The sequence below is a fragment of the Fringilla coelebs genome, assembly GCF_963513975.1.
Source record: "Fringilla coelebs genome assembly, chromosome: 17".
In the NCBI taxonomy this organism is placed as follows: domain Eukaryota; kingdom Metazoa; phylum Chordata; class Aves; order Passeriformes; family Fringillidae; genus Fringilla; species Fringilla coelebs.
The window spans coordinates 7,829,241-7,844,468 of NC_140043.1; the positions used below are offsets into that span (position 1 = coordinate 7,829,241).

The 15,228-nt window shown below is 46.0% G+C and overlaps 2 protein-coding genes across 3 annotated transcripts in view; one reads left to right on the plus strand and one right to left on the minus strand.

The window, feature by feature from the left end:
- Positions 1-344: 344 nt before the first annotated feature.
- On the minus strand, positions 345-4,206 carry CLDN5 (claudin 5). Its single transcript, XM_084217532.1, has one exon. The coding sequence runs from the start codon at positions 3,903-3,905 to the stop codon at positions 3,255-3,257; it is 651 nt and encodes a 216-aa protein (XP_084073658.1). The 5' UTR covers positions 3,906-4,206; the 3' UTR covers positions 345-3,254.
- An 8,720-nt stretch (positions 4,207-12,926) lies between these two features.
- LOC311160545 (septin-2) overlaps positions 12,927-15,228 on the plus strand; it is a 33,537-nt gene continuing 31,235 nt past the window's right edge. For both annotated transcript variants that reach the window (XM_084217418.1, XM_084217417.1), the window contains exon 1: positions 12,927-12,991. The gene's annotated coding sequence lies outside the window, so the exon portion shown is untranslated. The remainder of the gene's footprint in view (positions 12,992-15,228) is intronic.

The following is a 15,228-nucleotide window of genomic DNA, read 5'->3' on the forward strand; positions in this document are numbered from 1 at the left end:
AAAGCTTCATGCTTAGAGCTGTTCCCAAAATAGCTGGGCATCACACTCCACTTCCTAATGTGCTCACATCACAAGACCAGCTGCTGCTACTTGCTCTCTTTTGTCTGAGGCTTCAGTGGAGAGCTGAGATGCTGCCTGCTCTGCTCTGCCAGGGAGCAGCCCTTCCTTCTTCCACAGAGGTGACCCAGCTCTCCTCCCCAAAGGTAGCCCAGGTAATTTCCCTCTGGGCACCAATATCACACCCCACCTTCCTGAGCCCAAACAATCCAGTGGCTTTCACAAAACACAGTGATGCTGTTCAGGGATTGGTTTACATGTTTTTATTTTTATGTGAAATCATAAATACAAAATAAAAATAGTAAACAAGTGCTATAGATTTATCTTTTCATTGGGATGAGGTTCGGGCCTGATCCTGAGCACTTCCAAGGTATTAAGTTCAGGACTAAATCTTTGTTCTTAGAAAACAAATCATAGCAGAAACCAACTTAGACTTTTACCCTGAAGCCAGTGACATCAGTAACAGCATTCTCTCAGGTTACCTTTTAAAGCACAGCAACAACTAAGGATACTGAAGGATAAGATTAAATATAAAAATAGTTTTTAAAATGGACTCCATTTCCTGCAAGTAATGTTGGGTGCTGCCCCACTGATCTCAGCCACAAGGAACAGTTTTGGGAGGATGATGCTGTGTTTAGTGGCACATGCACAGTTAGCACTGGCTTCTCCCAAGAGATCTTTCTGTGTAATTTTTTCAGATTTTGGTTATAAGAGGATCCAGCCCTGCCTCGATACAAGAAATGTGGCTTGTTAAAATTCCCTTCTAAGGCTTGGGTTTCCCCTCCCTCTCCCAAAGACACCAGTTTTGATTTGAAATGCTAGTGATGGATTGTCCAGAAACATTTCATCTTTTGGTAAGACCCCAAATTCTGCGGCACTTCTGAAGGTTCTACTGTTCAGAGACCTGCAGACATTTTTGTCAGAGGGGTTTTGTTCTTTAACTTGAGACAAAAGAGAGCAAGGTCCAGGATTTGGGCTAATATCTGTGGGCTCATTTGCTGGACACCAGAGAGCTGAGTGAGGGTGAGTGACAAATACAGTTGGATGTTACAATTTAAAACAAAGTAGTCATGAAATAAAGGCACCAAACCATATAACAAGCCAACTTTGGTAGATTTCTTGCAATATATATGCCTTTAAATACATTTACAGCTTACAAGGTTACACTGTTTTCAAAAAGTTGCAATGATGAAGTACAGAATGTTTCACTCTTGTACCAAAACTACATATCACATCATAAAAACAATATTACAGCTTTTATTTATATGGAGACAGTATTAGAACTGCACTTCTTTATAGAGCAGAAGTAGTTGTAGACATATTGCTCTGCTTTTGTATTCTCTGATGAGCTCAGACTCTGCTATTTATGTGTTTAAAAAACAAAAGCCGTTATCTTCAAAAAGGTGCTCAATATTCAACATCAAAATTTGCAGGGTCAAGGCTTTAGTCTCTCATTCCAGTTTATGAATTGCTGATACCTCCAGGATTTTAAGTTTGCTAAGCAAGGGGTCAATGTAAATCTGTCAAACCCACAGTTATGGTTTGTCAATAAGTTTGGTGTTACCAGAAAGCTGTAAGGGTTAATGCTCAGGTCAGGTGTGCACTGTATTGCTACATGATTGTGAGGAGCTATGAGGTTGTAGAGTTGATCTCTGAGGAGTATAAACAGCACATTTCCTCCCTAACTCTTGGCAGAAATCTCCTTATGGCAATGCAGATGCTGCCACAGTCAGTAGCATAATCCTGTGTGGATTTACAAGTAATTAGATTGGAGGAGTATCACACCATCCCCTTAAGCCCCTCCCTTAACAAAGTTTGTCTCTGCAGTGTAAAATGAAAAAGTTTAAGCTAATATTTCAGACTGTGGTGAAGTTCAGGAGGTGTTGACCTCAGGAAAATTAGAATTATATTGCCCAAACCATCTTCCTTCCAGACTGCAGAGTGTTACTAGGGCAATGCAGAGGGGCTGAGAGCTGTGAGAGTCATGACTTCACAACTGATCACCTGGCATAAAGTCTCAGTCAAGATATTTTTGGTAAAATTCTTCTAGCAATTTTTTGCTTGATTTGGTAAATGAAGGAAAGCACGTGTTAACAAAACCATGGTGGGGAGCCAACCAAGCTCATGTTCAACTGAACACACATTTCAGAACTGGCAGCAAGCAGAGCTTGGCAAGAAGGCCACAAAGACATCATTCCCCCCAACCATCAGTATCTGGGGTGATTTTTATGTTTCCAATCTCCTGTAGTGCAGATGAGAGGAGCAGAGGCCCTGCTGGAGCCAGTGATCTCCTAGATTTTTTTATTCTAGTCCTTGAATAATTCTGGCAACGAGTTCATATTCAAGTAAAAACAGAGCATAAGCTGAAGAGATGAAGAACCTCAAGAGACAACCTACAATCTGATTTGTACTCCACTAAAGGACAGCAACTACCTGAAATCTCTTTCAAGGTTTCAAATACACACAGACCAATACGCTTCACTGAGGGACTGAAACAACTGAAGAAAGTCAAATAACTTTCTCCAAAGAGTTACTGCCTGTGGGATTAAGGACCAAGGTTAGTGTCATGCTTTGGGCAGGATCCCTATTTTAATTGCCCAATAGATCAAACCCCCCCCTTATCAGTCCGAGCGGGGACTGCCAGATGCAGCCTTTGGGGAGAGACGACGAAGAAGGGAAGCTGCTCCTCGGCTCTGGTGCGCGCCCGACGCCCGGTGCCGGCAGCCAGGCGGTGCCCCGAGGCACCGGCAGCCACAGCGGGCGGCAAAGTACTCACAAGTGTCACGGGAACGGGGCCGTCGGCGGGCAGGCGGCGGCGGCGAAGCCCGGACGGGGCGTCCCGGTAAACGCCGTGACTCGCCGGGGCTCCTCGGATTCCCCGGCCGCCCTGGGCCGGGGAGACGCTGGTTCGCCTGCTCTGCGCGGCCGCGGAGGGCTTTGCTCGGCCGACAGCGCGGTCGGTCAGTACCGGGAGCCGGCGGCGCCGAGCGCGGCGCTGCCCACAGCGGAGCGGCCGGACCCGCCGGGGAGCCGGGCTGGAGGGCAGCGGGGCGCTGCCCTGCCTAGGGCCGCCGCTTCACGGGGGTCCCCGCTAAGAAAAGCCTCCAGGCAGGGGAGCGCTGGAGCTCCCCGCAGACGCTCCCGGGCCGCAGCCGTCTGTCCGTGCCCCGCGGGGCCGTGGAGCGGGCCAGCCCCGCTCAGACGTAATTCTTCTTGTCGTACTCGCCGTTGGACGTGGGCCGCCGCGGCGCCGAGTACTTGACGGGGAGGGAGGTGTCGTCGCGCTGGGAGCAGGAGCAGCAGCAGATGAGGCAGCCCCCGAAGAGCAGCAGGGCCGTGGCCGCCCAGCCGATGTAGAGCGCGGCCCCCATCTCCCTCTTCTTGGACGACGGCACGGTGGGGTCGTAGAAGTCGCTGATGACGATGTTGGCGAACCAGCAGAGCGGGATGAGGACCAGGACCCCGCAGAGGATGTAGATGGCCCCGCCGGCGATCACGATGCGGGACTTCATCTTGCCGGGCCGGATGCAGTTGGTGCACTGCGCGCCCACCACGGTCACCATCAGCGCCACCAGCCCCAGCAGGGCCACGATGACGGTGAGCGCCCGGCCCGCCTGCACCTCGGGCGGCAGCGCCAGGATGGAGTCGTACACCTTGCACTGCATCTGCCCCGTGCTCTGCACCACGCAGTTCATCCACAGCCCTTCCCAGATGGTCTGCGCCACCACGATGTTCACGTCGATGAAGGCCGACACCTGCCACATGGGCAACCCGCAGGCCAGTATCACCCCCACCCAGCCCAGGATGCCCAGTCCCAGCCCCAAAATTTCCACCGCCGCCGAAGTCATGCTGCTGCCACCGCTGTCCCACGGGCTCCGCAGGAAGGAAGGCGCGGCGGGTCTGCTCCGCTGCCCCGGGCGGCTGCCGAGCCGGCTCTGAGCGCCGCGGCCGCGGGCAGTGCTATATGAGGAGCCGCGGGGCGCCCGCCCTCCGCCCCCGTCCCGCCCGGCCCGGCCCTGCCGGGCAGCAGCGCCACCCGCCGCGGGCCGGGGCCGGGGGCGGGTGTCCGGCCCTCCCTCCTGCTCGGTGGTCCCCACCGGAGCCGAGAAACTTCGCTCTGCTCTCCCCGGCACCCTGCTCCGGGAGGAGCTCGCAGGGACGCTGCCCGTTCCCAGTTAAGCGTGGGGCGGGAGGCATCTCGTCTCGGATTTCGGCTGCTCAAATTCCTTTTAGTGCCGTTATCTGTGAATTTCCTTTTTACTGATAAAGTCCGCAGCCAGACCTTCAGAGAGGTTTCAGCCATCCAGGCACCTAGCAGTGTGAAAGTCCTGGTTATCGGAGTCTAATTGATCATTTTTCAGAAGACTAATCACTGATGGACAGGCACAGCTCTCTCCTGCACACAGTGTCAGGCAAATGTTAAAAAAACAGCGTCAAACACTTAGGAACCATCCAGAAAATAGAATATGGATATGGGATCTGCATGTCACCTGTCAGTACCAGAAGACACATTCTTAGATAGGTCCAGGAAAAATAACTGCTCTTAGCTTACACCAGGCATGAAACATGGAGCCAAGAGCAAGGTATACAATTTAAACATGTTTTCACAAAGATTTCAAACTTGACTTTATTGTTTTAATTGTTCCAGTACATTTTGAATCTTTATGGTAGGTTAAGGAGTTAAATGCCCATGTCAAAACCTCTGTATTTGCAAGAGGTTTTATCATCAGGCCAGGCAAATGTAATTGCTACAGTCTCTTCATGGACCACTGGTGTCCTGGATTGTTCTTGCCAACTAGCCTTGGTTCAGCCCCTGCAGCCAGCAGCAGGTCTCAGCCCCCCAAGGCTGGCAGATGCAGGGAGTGTTTGTGGTGTGAATGCTGCAGTTACAGCAGCTGGAGAAAGAGCACAGACCTCATCAGCTGCCTCACAGAACTCACAGGGAGCTGTGCCCCAGTGGCTTTGCTCTGCGTGTCCTGAGAAAGGCTTTTTGATTGCAATAGGTTTAACTGTTTTACACAAAATTGAAAGTTATATTCACAGCGACTTTTGAATTGGTTTGGCTAGATTTACTCTCAGTTAGCCCAAAGTATCCTTCCAGTGCAGAGGAGATCGCAGAGTTGAAAAGAACACATTTCCTGCCCCTGGATAAGTGGTTTTCACTGTTGTACAAAAATGCACAGCACGTATTGTGGCATGCAGATGTTTGTGATCCAAATCCTAAGACTGATATGAATGCAGCATGAATGGAAAAGTGCACTTGTGAGGAAGAAGCAGGAGAAGAAAGACTAAGCAAAGGTTGAAGGAATCACATGGATTGAAAGCTGAGGATGTGACTGCTGAAGTAACAAGGAGCAATGTCCTGCGCACATCCTGACAGGTGACTTCAGCAGAGGACCCCAGTGTACTAACAGGAGGATGACAACAAGGTCACAGCACGCTGAATAAGGCCTTTCACTTCCTTTTTTTAACAACCACATGATGAACTTTAGCCACAAGATAGACAAATAGCCCCAAGACACCCAAAAAAAGTAATAGAAGGATATCAGGAGCCTATGAACCATCATGGGGTTGGACAGGCACATGATGACTGCAGCCTTTTGATTATCTCTGCTGTAGGAGGAGCTGTAAACAATTCTAGCATGGAAAATGTCTTCCTAACAAAGACTGCCTGGTAAACAGAGCTCAGAGGATTTATCTCCTCTTCCATTTGTATATAAAATACATAGTTTACTTCAATTATTCAAAACTGCAAATTCCAGTGTGCAACACCAGGAGGAATGTGTGACTGGGGCTGTGCAGTTTGTCAAACTACGGCTGCTTACAATCACTCAGAAGAGTCCCTGGTGTCAGGGAGAGGAGAATGTGCAAAAAACCCATCCACAGAGACACAAATATCTCAGAGGTGAACAGGAAGAAACCCAGATCACAGTCTGAAACTGAATAACATCTGTATTTATGATGATAATAATGATTATATAGAAAACAGCACAGAAGAACAATTAAGAAAAGGGGGGAGAAATGCCAGTTATCTTAGCCCATAAGCACAGGAAAGCCCCACCCTTGCCACTTGCCCGGGAGCACGGAACTCCGAGTTTCCTTCGATACATGGCCTGTGTGTGCTCCTGTGCTGGTTGGGAGGCACTCATGGGGCCAGTGTAGCTGCCTGGGTCTTTGGGCTGAGAAGGGAAACCAGCCCATGGCTTGTTTTACCTCTGCAAGCCTCACCCCACCTTCCTTTCCTACCTGTAACCCAGCAACAGAGTCCTACAAATCACTTAATCCAAGGCAATTATTTCTCTGGGGAAATACATGCTTCATAATCACAGGGCAACAGAACCTTTCTGCTTAGAGGCATTTCCATTCCTGGTATTTCACTTTTGTCTGTTTCTTTTCATTACCCCAGATATTAGCTTTTATCCTGGTTACTGGCAACAACCTCCATTTTTAATTAATTTATTCCTTGATCCTAAAAGTTTGTTGCACAGGCTACCTTTAATGAGATCACTGGTGCAAGGTGCTCACAGGTTTGCTTACTTGGCTTACTGCTGCCTTGACTGACACAGCTGCTGAGGGGCCTGAGGACATCATCAATTCAGCATGTTGTGGTTTCTGATGGTGTTAATATCAAAACACTGGAAATTAAACTCCCAGAAGTGAAAAGGTTCTACTTAAAAGGAAATACAAATCAGCATGATGTTTTAGTTGGGGTGTTAAGTAAAGAAAATCTCTCCTTAGAAGTTAAACCCTTGCTGGAAAAGTCTGCATTCTTTTAAACTGAAAGGCACAATGCTCTTACAGCAATGTAGCTCTTTAACAAATGACCATTCCTGTCATTACATCTATTTCTGCTTCAACTATGTATGAATTAAATGATTCTGAGGGGATACATGGGGGGCTTTACAGCCTGTGAAAATGGGAGGAAGTGGTATTCAAGCTGAGAACAATTGCACAGGAGCCATACTATAGCAAGAGGGGCTCTGGGATTAGAGGTGATTGTGTTTTTACTCCTTTCCTGACAATCAGGACAAACACCAGGCACAGAGTTACTGGGAGGGCTGCTAATGGGGGGATCCAGGCTCTCACCAGCATTGCTTGTCCTGGTGCATGAACCCTGCCCATGGCACAGAGCTGCTGTGCCCAGCCCTCCAGCCTTGCCAGGGCTCTGCTCAGCCCCAAGGCCTCCCACCAGCAATGTTTGGATAGATCTTCCTTTGGAGACCTGAAATGTAGTGTGCAGAGCACACTTGGTTTATAATTTGTGGAGTGTCCCTTATCTAAGTACTTCTGCTCTTTCTAATCCTTAAAATATTAAGCATCTGGAAGACAGAGGGGAAAATGACATTTGGGATCAATCTTATGCACAAACCTTGTATTGTTTGTGTGAATGAGATGGAGTATGAGTCAAAAGATTAATTAAAAGCTCAGTGATCTTGAGACAGCTTACCATAACTTTTGGATCAGACATAAGCAAAGGTGAAGAATTAGGAATCCTATTAGAGATAGATTTTGTGCCATATTTTGTATTCTAATTAGTGCTGAAATGAAGGCAGGGAGATTTACAAACACAGAGGGGTTAGGCAAAGGCTGTTCTTTATTTAGAAAGCCTGAGGTTTCTCAGAGAAGATTATTTCTTTCTGAATTTTCCTTTAAAATGCAAGTCTTTTCCCAATAGAAGAGATTCCATACTAGGATAGGGTTCCAGAAGTTCTTGTGTGTCAGCAGTGCCAACGTGTCTTCAGTGTGACACATCAGAAGACTGGCACATAGGAAATGAGTTCTTGTCAAATGAGCAGGTTATTACAAAACAAAAGTGCTTAATTTCACCATAGAATTTATTTAATTTCTTTTGGAAAAGAAGTGATTAACACAAAATTGTCACTTCTTCTCTTAGATCATCTTTTGAGTAAAAAACCAGACCAAAATTTTGCAAGAACAAGTAGTGTTCTCAGTGACTGGTGCTAATGACATAGAATTCAACACTTTTTTTAGCTCGAGTGTTGTTGCTGCCCTTCAGGATTGAGAAATGGATGCCCTGTTCCCTCTCAGTGGTGATGTGACTAGTCTCAGGTAAAAGAAAGGAAGGAAATGGATATATGTAGCTGGAAAAACACTGAAAGAAGTTATAAATGTGCTTCCAGCCTTCATATATTTGCTGATGCAGATCCTTTACCAGACACAGTGACCCTAGCCCTGTATCAGTCGCTACTCTTTACACACACACTCTGCCTGGGTGCAGCCAGGACTACACACAGTGGGAATGCTGGGACAGTGTTACAGGTACTTTCCTCACTGAATGAGGGAAACAATAGTGGTAAACCATCATTAGAACTAAGTCCCACATCCCCTCTCTTGAATTTCTTTGCATATTAACTTCTGGAGCAGAATTTGAATCTTCCCAGCGTTGGAATTGATCTTCGTGTCTATCTGTTAAAACATGCCCTGCAGAGAACATTTCCAGTCACCACAGTCAGGACCAACTGGGCTGCACTGGTGAGCTGCTGTGCACCCAACCCTTCAGCACCTTGTTTTCTGGATTTGGCTTTGCAGAGAACACTGTGGTGTCACTAGACAGCCATAACCCCGTGTTAATTGTGTTCCGGGGTAGTAAATATGGGCAATGAAGACCCTTTCCCAATGTTTGGAATGTCATGTAGATGAGTTTGATCATCCCACTCATCAGAAGATGAGTGGGATGATCAAGCATGGCCTAAGCACACTGAATATGTGCTTAGGCCATGTCACCTTAAATACTTCTCTTTAATGCTATGGACAGATCTTGAGAACATAACATATTAAAGCTTGGATAGGCAGGATGGGGGGGAAGCTATAGGAAATACACATTGTTTCATGCCTAATGGTCCATTCTACATCATGTTTCCTTCAGGACAACTATAGTTTAATTTTGTCCTCTTCCAGAGTCAGCCTCCTTCCACAGATTGTGGTGTACCAGGACCCTGGTAGATCTCTTTCCCATGTAGTTCTTGGGAAATCAGATGAGATGTCAGTTTGTAAAGAGCAGCGTCAGCCAGGACAAATGCCATTGTTCTAAATGTACGGCACAGATGTTGAAAGTAATTAGTAAAGACATGACCATGAAGTTACTGAAAACTATTCAGGGTTAGTGATGGGAAATATATGGGAAATATACTACATTTATCTCATGTCTCAAGAAATGTGCATTGCTGAGAAGATGTGGGAGGTTTGGGACCTCTTCTTGGCAGTGCAGCCCCTACACATCTCAGACAAGCTCTGCTTTTGGGAATAACACACATCTGCTTGGTCAATCCTGACTTCTTCTTAAAAGGGAATGTTGTTTCCAGTAAGAGGAAAGGATGACTGTTATTGGTGGAAAGATGCAAAATGTCTCTTATACTGGAGAATATTTGTAGGCTTTTTTTATTGCTTCTTCATTGCCATAAGCAGCATCTTGAAAAGGAGGGCTTGTATGTGCTGGTAAATGCAAAAGAAACTTCTGTTCCTCTGAGACTACTATAAATCAAATATAATCTTCATTTCCTGTAGTGTGTCACTGAAAATGAGGCTTGGGTGTTTTTTGCAGCAAGGGAAAATACTTATCTGTTGCAGATTTTCTTGTAAAGCAGCTTGAGTCTGTAAATCCTGGTGCATGAACAGATAGTGGCTTCCTGTTCCTACCCTGCCCAGGCTCCAGCTCTGAGCTGTAGGTCTCAGAAGGGCTCATCAGTGACACCAGTTTTCCATGGATCTGACATCTCTGATTCCTGATGCAGCATGTCTGCAAAAATGAGGAAATTTGAGATGTTAGAATGGTTCATCCCATTGGTGACTCCACAGACAAAGCCCTTCACAAAAGAGTATTTTGATCAAATCAATGGGAACTCTACCTGTAAATTTCTGTCTTTCAGCACACCCAAATCCTACAAATTAACCCAGGGAATATCTAAATTACTTCATTTGACATTCCCACTAGCTACATTCAAAGTAATTTTTTCTCTCCTAATCCTTTAAAAGAGGCGTGCAGCAGATTTATTTCCGAAAGGTTTGGATCTGGAGCCATGTACTGTAACTTGGCAAAGCATACACAAATACTTTGAATCAAACACAAACTGAAATCTTATGGAAATGTAAAGGATTTATGTATATGGTTAAGTTGTTTAATTAGCCTTTGGGCAATTTTTTCTGCAGAGAGATTTGGGAGAGTTCAAGATGCTCAATGTCTTACAGCAGTGAGTCAATATCTCTATTAATTGCTTTTATAGTGGAGTCATTAATTAAAGCAATCACACAGAATTTTAGGCTCAAACCCAAACATTCATCTATGTGAGGAAAAGACTTCACTGAAATAAAATTGAGTTAAAAGGGATCTCACAACTGAAAAATAAAAACTGTTTTATGCAGCATATCTTAAGGAAAGTAATGCCAAAGAATGTGGAGTTGGTTTATCTACTAAAACTCAATTTAGGTTTCAGTTTATGGCTGTATTTATTTTATTATAATCAGTATCACCATTTTCTCTGGTAAGAACTGGAACAAAAGACAAATAATGTCTTTTGCTGAATGTATGAGGTATTTCTGACTTACTAAGATGTGACTCTACACAAAGTTAAGATTTGAATTCAAGGAAGCACTTTTGTGCTTTTGATAATGCAAACCCTGGTATATCAGGAACTTTAAGAAAAAGCATTGGAATTTCAGGGAAAGCAAAGGGAAAATGAAACAAAATTCTTTCAAAAATCATAATTCCGGGAATGAGTGATTAACAGTCAGACTGCTGTTCACAGCATGAACATTTCTAGACTATTTAACCAGTGTTCCTCAGTACAAGCACTTCTTCTGTTTGCACCTCTGCTAATATTGGTGTGAGAAATAAAAAACATGCAGCATGTGTTTGGGGGGGCTGCATTTGCTGTAGGTGTCTCAGTCACACACCCCAAACAATTCCAGTTCTGTTGCCTGGAATTCCTGGGAAATGCACTTTCATAACAAGTCTCAGGTTTCAAAGGTAACAAAAGTACATTTTCATTGAGTGACTAATGCACTGTAACACTCATTGTCACAGGATGCTCTTTAATGCCAGAAGTTGGGATGGGTTCAAAAAGCAAGAAGAAAAATTCATGGAAGAGAGAACCATCAAGATAAAACTTCTGGCTCAGAAAGCTGCTGAGCTGCAGATTGCCGGAATCTGGGAGGATGCACAGGCACGGTGCTGCTGTTATCTTTTCCTAAGCATCTGCTCCTGGGCACTGCAGAGGCAGGGCACTGCCTAGGGCTGACCTCTGCCCTCACCCCAAGTGCCCTTCCTTACCTCACTTTCTGGCCTAATGGGACTTCTTTGGAAGGGCTGTGGCTTCCCTGAACATTTTGTGTGACAATTGGTCAGCAATCTGATTCAGGCATAACTTGAGAAAATTATTGCCTCAATAACAAAGGATTTGAAATTTCTGGAGACTCTTTCACCCCTTGCACTAAATCCTGCCAAAGGAAAGGAGTGACAGTCATGGGAAAGCACTAACTCCCACCTGTCTCTGTGTTGATGGCAGTCTGTAGTTTGGCATTGCCTGTGCCAATTTCTTATAATTTCTTCTAAGCAGTTGTTTGTGATAGCAGGGCATGTGTGCAAAATCTTGTGTCCATCACAGTGTTCTAATTTAGTGAAAGAAAAACTGCCACGGTTGTTCCTCTGGTGATAGTACAAAACATCTATATAAAAATCCATGGAATAATTTAAAATAAAACCTTAATTTCTAAGGAAGGCTGAAATGCCATCTTTTAACTCCTCCAGGAAGGAAGTGTGAATCAGAACTTTGAGTTATAACATTACCTTTTGTCCTAGGAAATGGAACTTGCTTGTGCTGGCTTTTATCTTGTTCTTACTCAGATCCCATCAATGCTCAGTTGGTAACATGAGCACAATGTGAATTGCAGATAATGCCAGCCTGCCTTCTGCAGCATTTGTTTCACTCCCACATTCTCCTGTTGTGAGCTGTAACCATGTTTGCTTAATGGTGGGAATAAAGACATAACAGAAACGTGCTTCTTAAAATTCAGAATTTTTAGTCAAAAGATTTGCTGCTAGGTCAAGCACACAAGCTGCCCTCTCAAAATGTGTGGATAAATGTCCAGGAACTTTCCTGAATACAGTTCTTGCAGCTGGAATGTTGGAAAAAGCCTTTCTGGTACTTCTGCTAATATGTGTTTTAGTTTTGACAGTGTTGCATTTAGAGTTTGGGCTATGTAAGACTGTTTCCCCATGAGGAAGTGATCTGTGTCTGTGACCTACGTGTCGGTGTCATTTACACTCCAGGTTTGCCTGCTGGAGTCCCTGACACCTCCGAGAACTTGCAGGAGGATCCCGCTCGGCCCTTCAGCGGTGACAGCGACCGGGGCTCTCACAGAACCAGAGGGAAAGCCGTGACGGGAGAGAACAGTGTAAGTAAAACAAGTACCGGGATTTTTGTACAGTGTTCGGGAGAGGAATTTGCTTCATGTGTGAATGAGCATCTGCAAACCAACCAGGCTGGAGTTACATACTGCATTACAAACAGCACAAAGTTCAAGCTGCATTTCCCCCCGGCTATCACACCAGCCATGTTTACCATTGAGGAGTATCGCTAAACCCGCTGTAAGTGGAGCAATCCCAAAACTCAACGATGTTTGGGTGGAACACAGAAACCAAACTATTCCGTGTAGATGTGGCACTTCAGGATATGCTTCGGCAGCGGCCCTGTCCCGCGGGCCGCCATGGCTACGCCCAGCGGGGCGGGCGGGGGACGCTCTGTCCCTCCTCTCGCTGCTCCCGGAGCCGCCTCTCGCTGCTGTCTCCGGCACGGCGCGGACCATAGAGTGGCGCGGGGTAGGCGGGCGCTCCGCCGCGGTGGCTGCTGGGATGCGGGAGGGCTGTGGGGCGGAGCGGCGGATCGCGGCCTGGCGGCGGGAGCGGCCGCGGCCTCAGGTGAGCGGCGGGAAGGGGCCGCGTTCCCCGCGGCGGCGGCGGCGCCTCCGCCCCCACAGCGCTGCAGGGGCTCCCCCGTGCAGGGCACAGCCTCGACCCTGCCTCCCGCCGCCGTCTGCGGGGTTTGTGCAGCCGGTGTGTGGGGACGGGAGCAGTGTAGCCGTGGCAGGAACCCCGGGACGCCGCGGTGGGGCCGTTTCGCGCACACCTCGATTTGTTTTTAAAGCAAGGCAGGGATTAATTTGAGATGTGGACAGGGCCGCGGTGCTGGGGTAGCCGCAGATGCGAGGAGAGGATGGAGCAGGAAGTGCTGTCTCCACTTAGGCATTCCTTGGATGCTTTTAAAATTGCAGCACCCACCGTGGGATTGCGGCTGCCGGGAGCCGGGGGTGCGGCGGGGGATGCACAGAGCGACCCGTGCCTGCTTTGGCCGCAGACCCAACCCCTGCTCTGCTTCTTTGGTCTTTAATTATTGTGCACATGTAGGTCAGAGACTTCATGGAATCGTGAGACTTAAGCACGACTTGGAAATGATTGAAATACAAACATACCAGTTTGCTGTACGTTGGCAGTATGTACACAATTATACATAAGTTCTGTGGGTGTGAGGCAGAGCTGCCTATTTCCTGATGAGTGATCGTGGCTAATATGTTTATCTTTTTAATTTAAAAAAGCCCCTGTTTTTCACAATTATAGGTCCGTTTAACAGTGCTTTTTGACGCAGTAACTTGGCAAAAATACTGTCAAATGCTGCTTGCATAGAAACAACATCATCCCTAAAACGGATTATTTACAAGAATGGTATCACTGCCTCCTTTGTGCATTTCAAGTGGTAGTTTTCATTGATTAAATAGTATGAAAGGAAGTTGTTTAGAGTCATATGTTAGCATTGTAATGGAACTTTAAATAAAATATTTAACATTAGAGCTTTAGGTTTGTGTGTTCCTTTTCTTGACCTTTTAAGAATAATGCTCATACAGGTGGTTGAACTCTTGCTTAGTCCTCACTCCTTCTGCTGTGCATCTGTGTGCTGTTGAGTCGCAGGCATGTTCCAAATGTTGATGCATTCCCAGTAGTAATCCCTGTACAGTTTCCTTGGTTTAAATACAATGCCAGAAGGAAGTCTGTAGAATTTATGAGCTCTGAACATCAGTTCCAAGTCAGAGCAGTGGCTCGCACTTGGTGTGGTCTGTCTGCAAAAGTCACAGCTGGGTTGTTGCATTTTCTGTAAATTCCATGTTTGGTGGAAGTGATGCAGTCATTTTCCTGAGTAAGAGTAAAGCAGAATTGTTAGTGTGTAAAAGAGCATTCCTTCAATTGATAATGCCTATTTCTAATGAGGAAAAGTGAAACCATCTGGAGGAGGTTTCCCACAGTGGAGGTGAGGACATGCCAGGAACAAACCTGGCACACAGAACAGGCTGTGCTGGATACATTTCTTAGAACTCAGTGATTCACAGAATCATGCCATTTTTTTCTATTATTATTGATGTGACTCAGATTTGACATATCTTCCTTGGGTTTTATAGTTCTTTTAGTGAGAAACCACAAATACTGCTGTCTTACTGACATATCTTGGTGTTTCCCTCTGCTTTAAATCTGAAAAGTGACTTCAGAATGCTGATGCTGTTGAGGCCATTTCTAGCACTGGGAAACCTGTTTAAGTCTTTACTTGTATCTGTGGCTATTAAATAGTGTCAAAAAAGTATCTGAGTTATACAGCTTCTAATGGAAGAAAGCAGCTTTGTTTGAGAAATCAGGAGGGCTGTTCTGCTGGTCGAGATGGCTGTAAGGTCACTCAGAAGTGATTCTTTGAAAATGTTGTCTGATACCCTTATATGGACACGCTCTTTGTACATGTTTGTAGTGCTTTCTTTGTGCTGGTTCCTATTGAGAAGCTCCCAGTCTGCCTGTTCCTCACAGTTTACTTCTTGCATCCTGACAGGAACAAAGGAAATGACCCATTTTCCTTCCTCCCTCTTTCTCTCTCACCGGAATGCTGCTCTTAGCAGAGGACAGTGGGATGGCACGTTCCAGCTGCAGCTGAACTCGGTGGCACTTTGCTCCTTTACATTGCCAACATCACATTGTACAGGATGGGAATTTGTTTGAATCCAAAATGAAAGTTTGTTGTGTTATCCACTGTTCAAAACCAGATTTGGACATTCCTATGCTGTAGCACAGTGTCCCTTTTTTTTTTTTTTTCTGTTAGGCCTGCTAAGTAGAGCACAGCATTA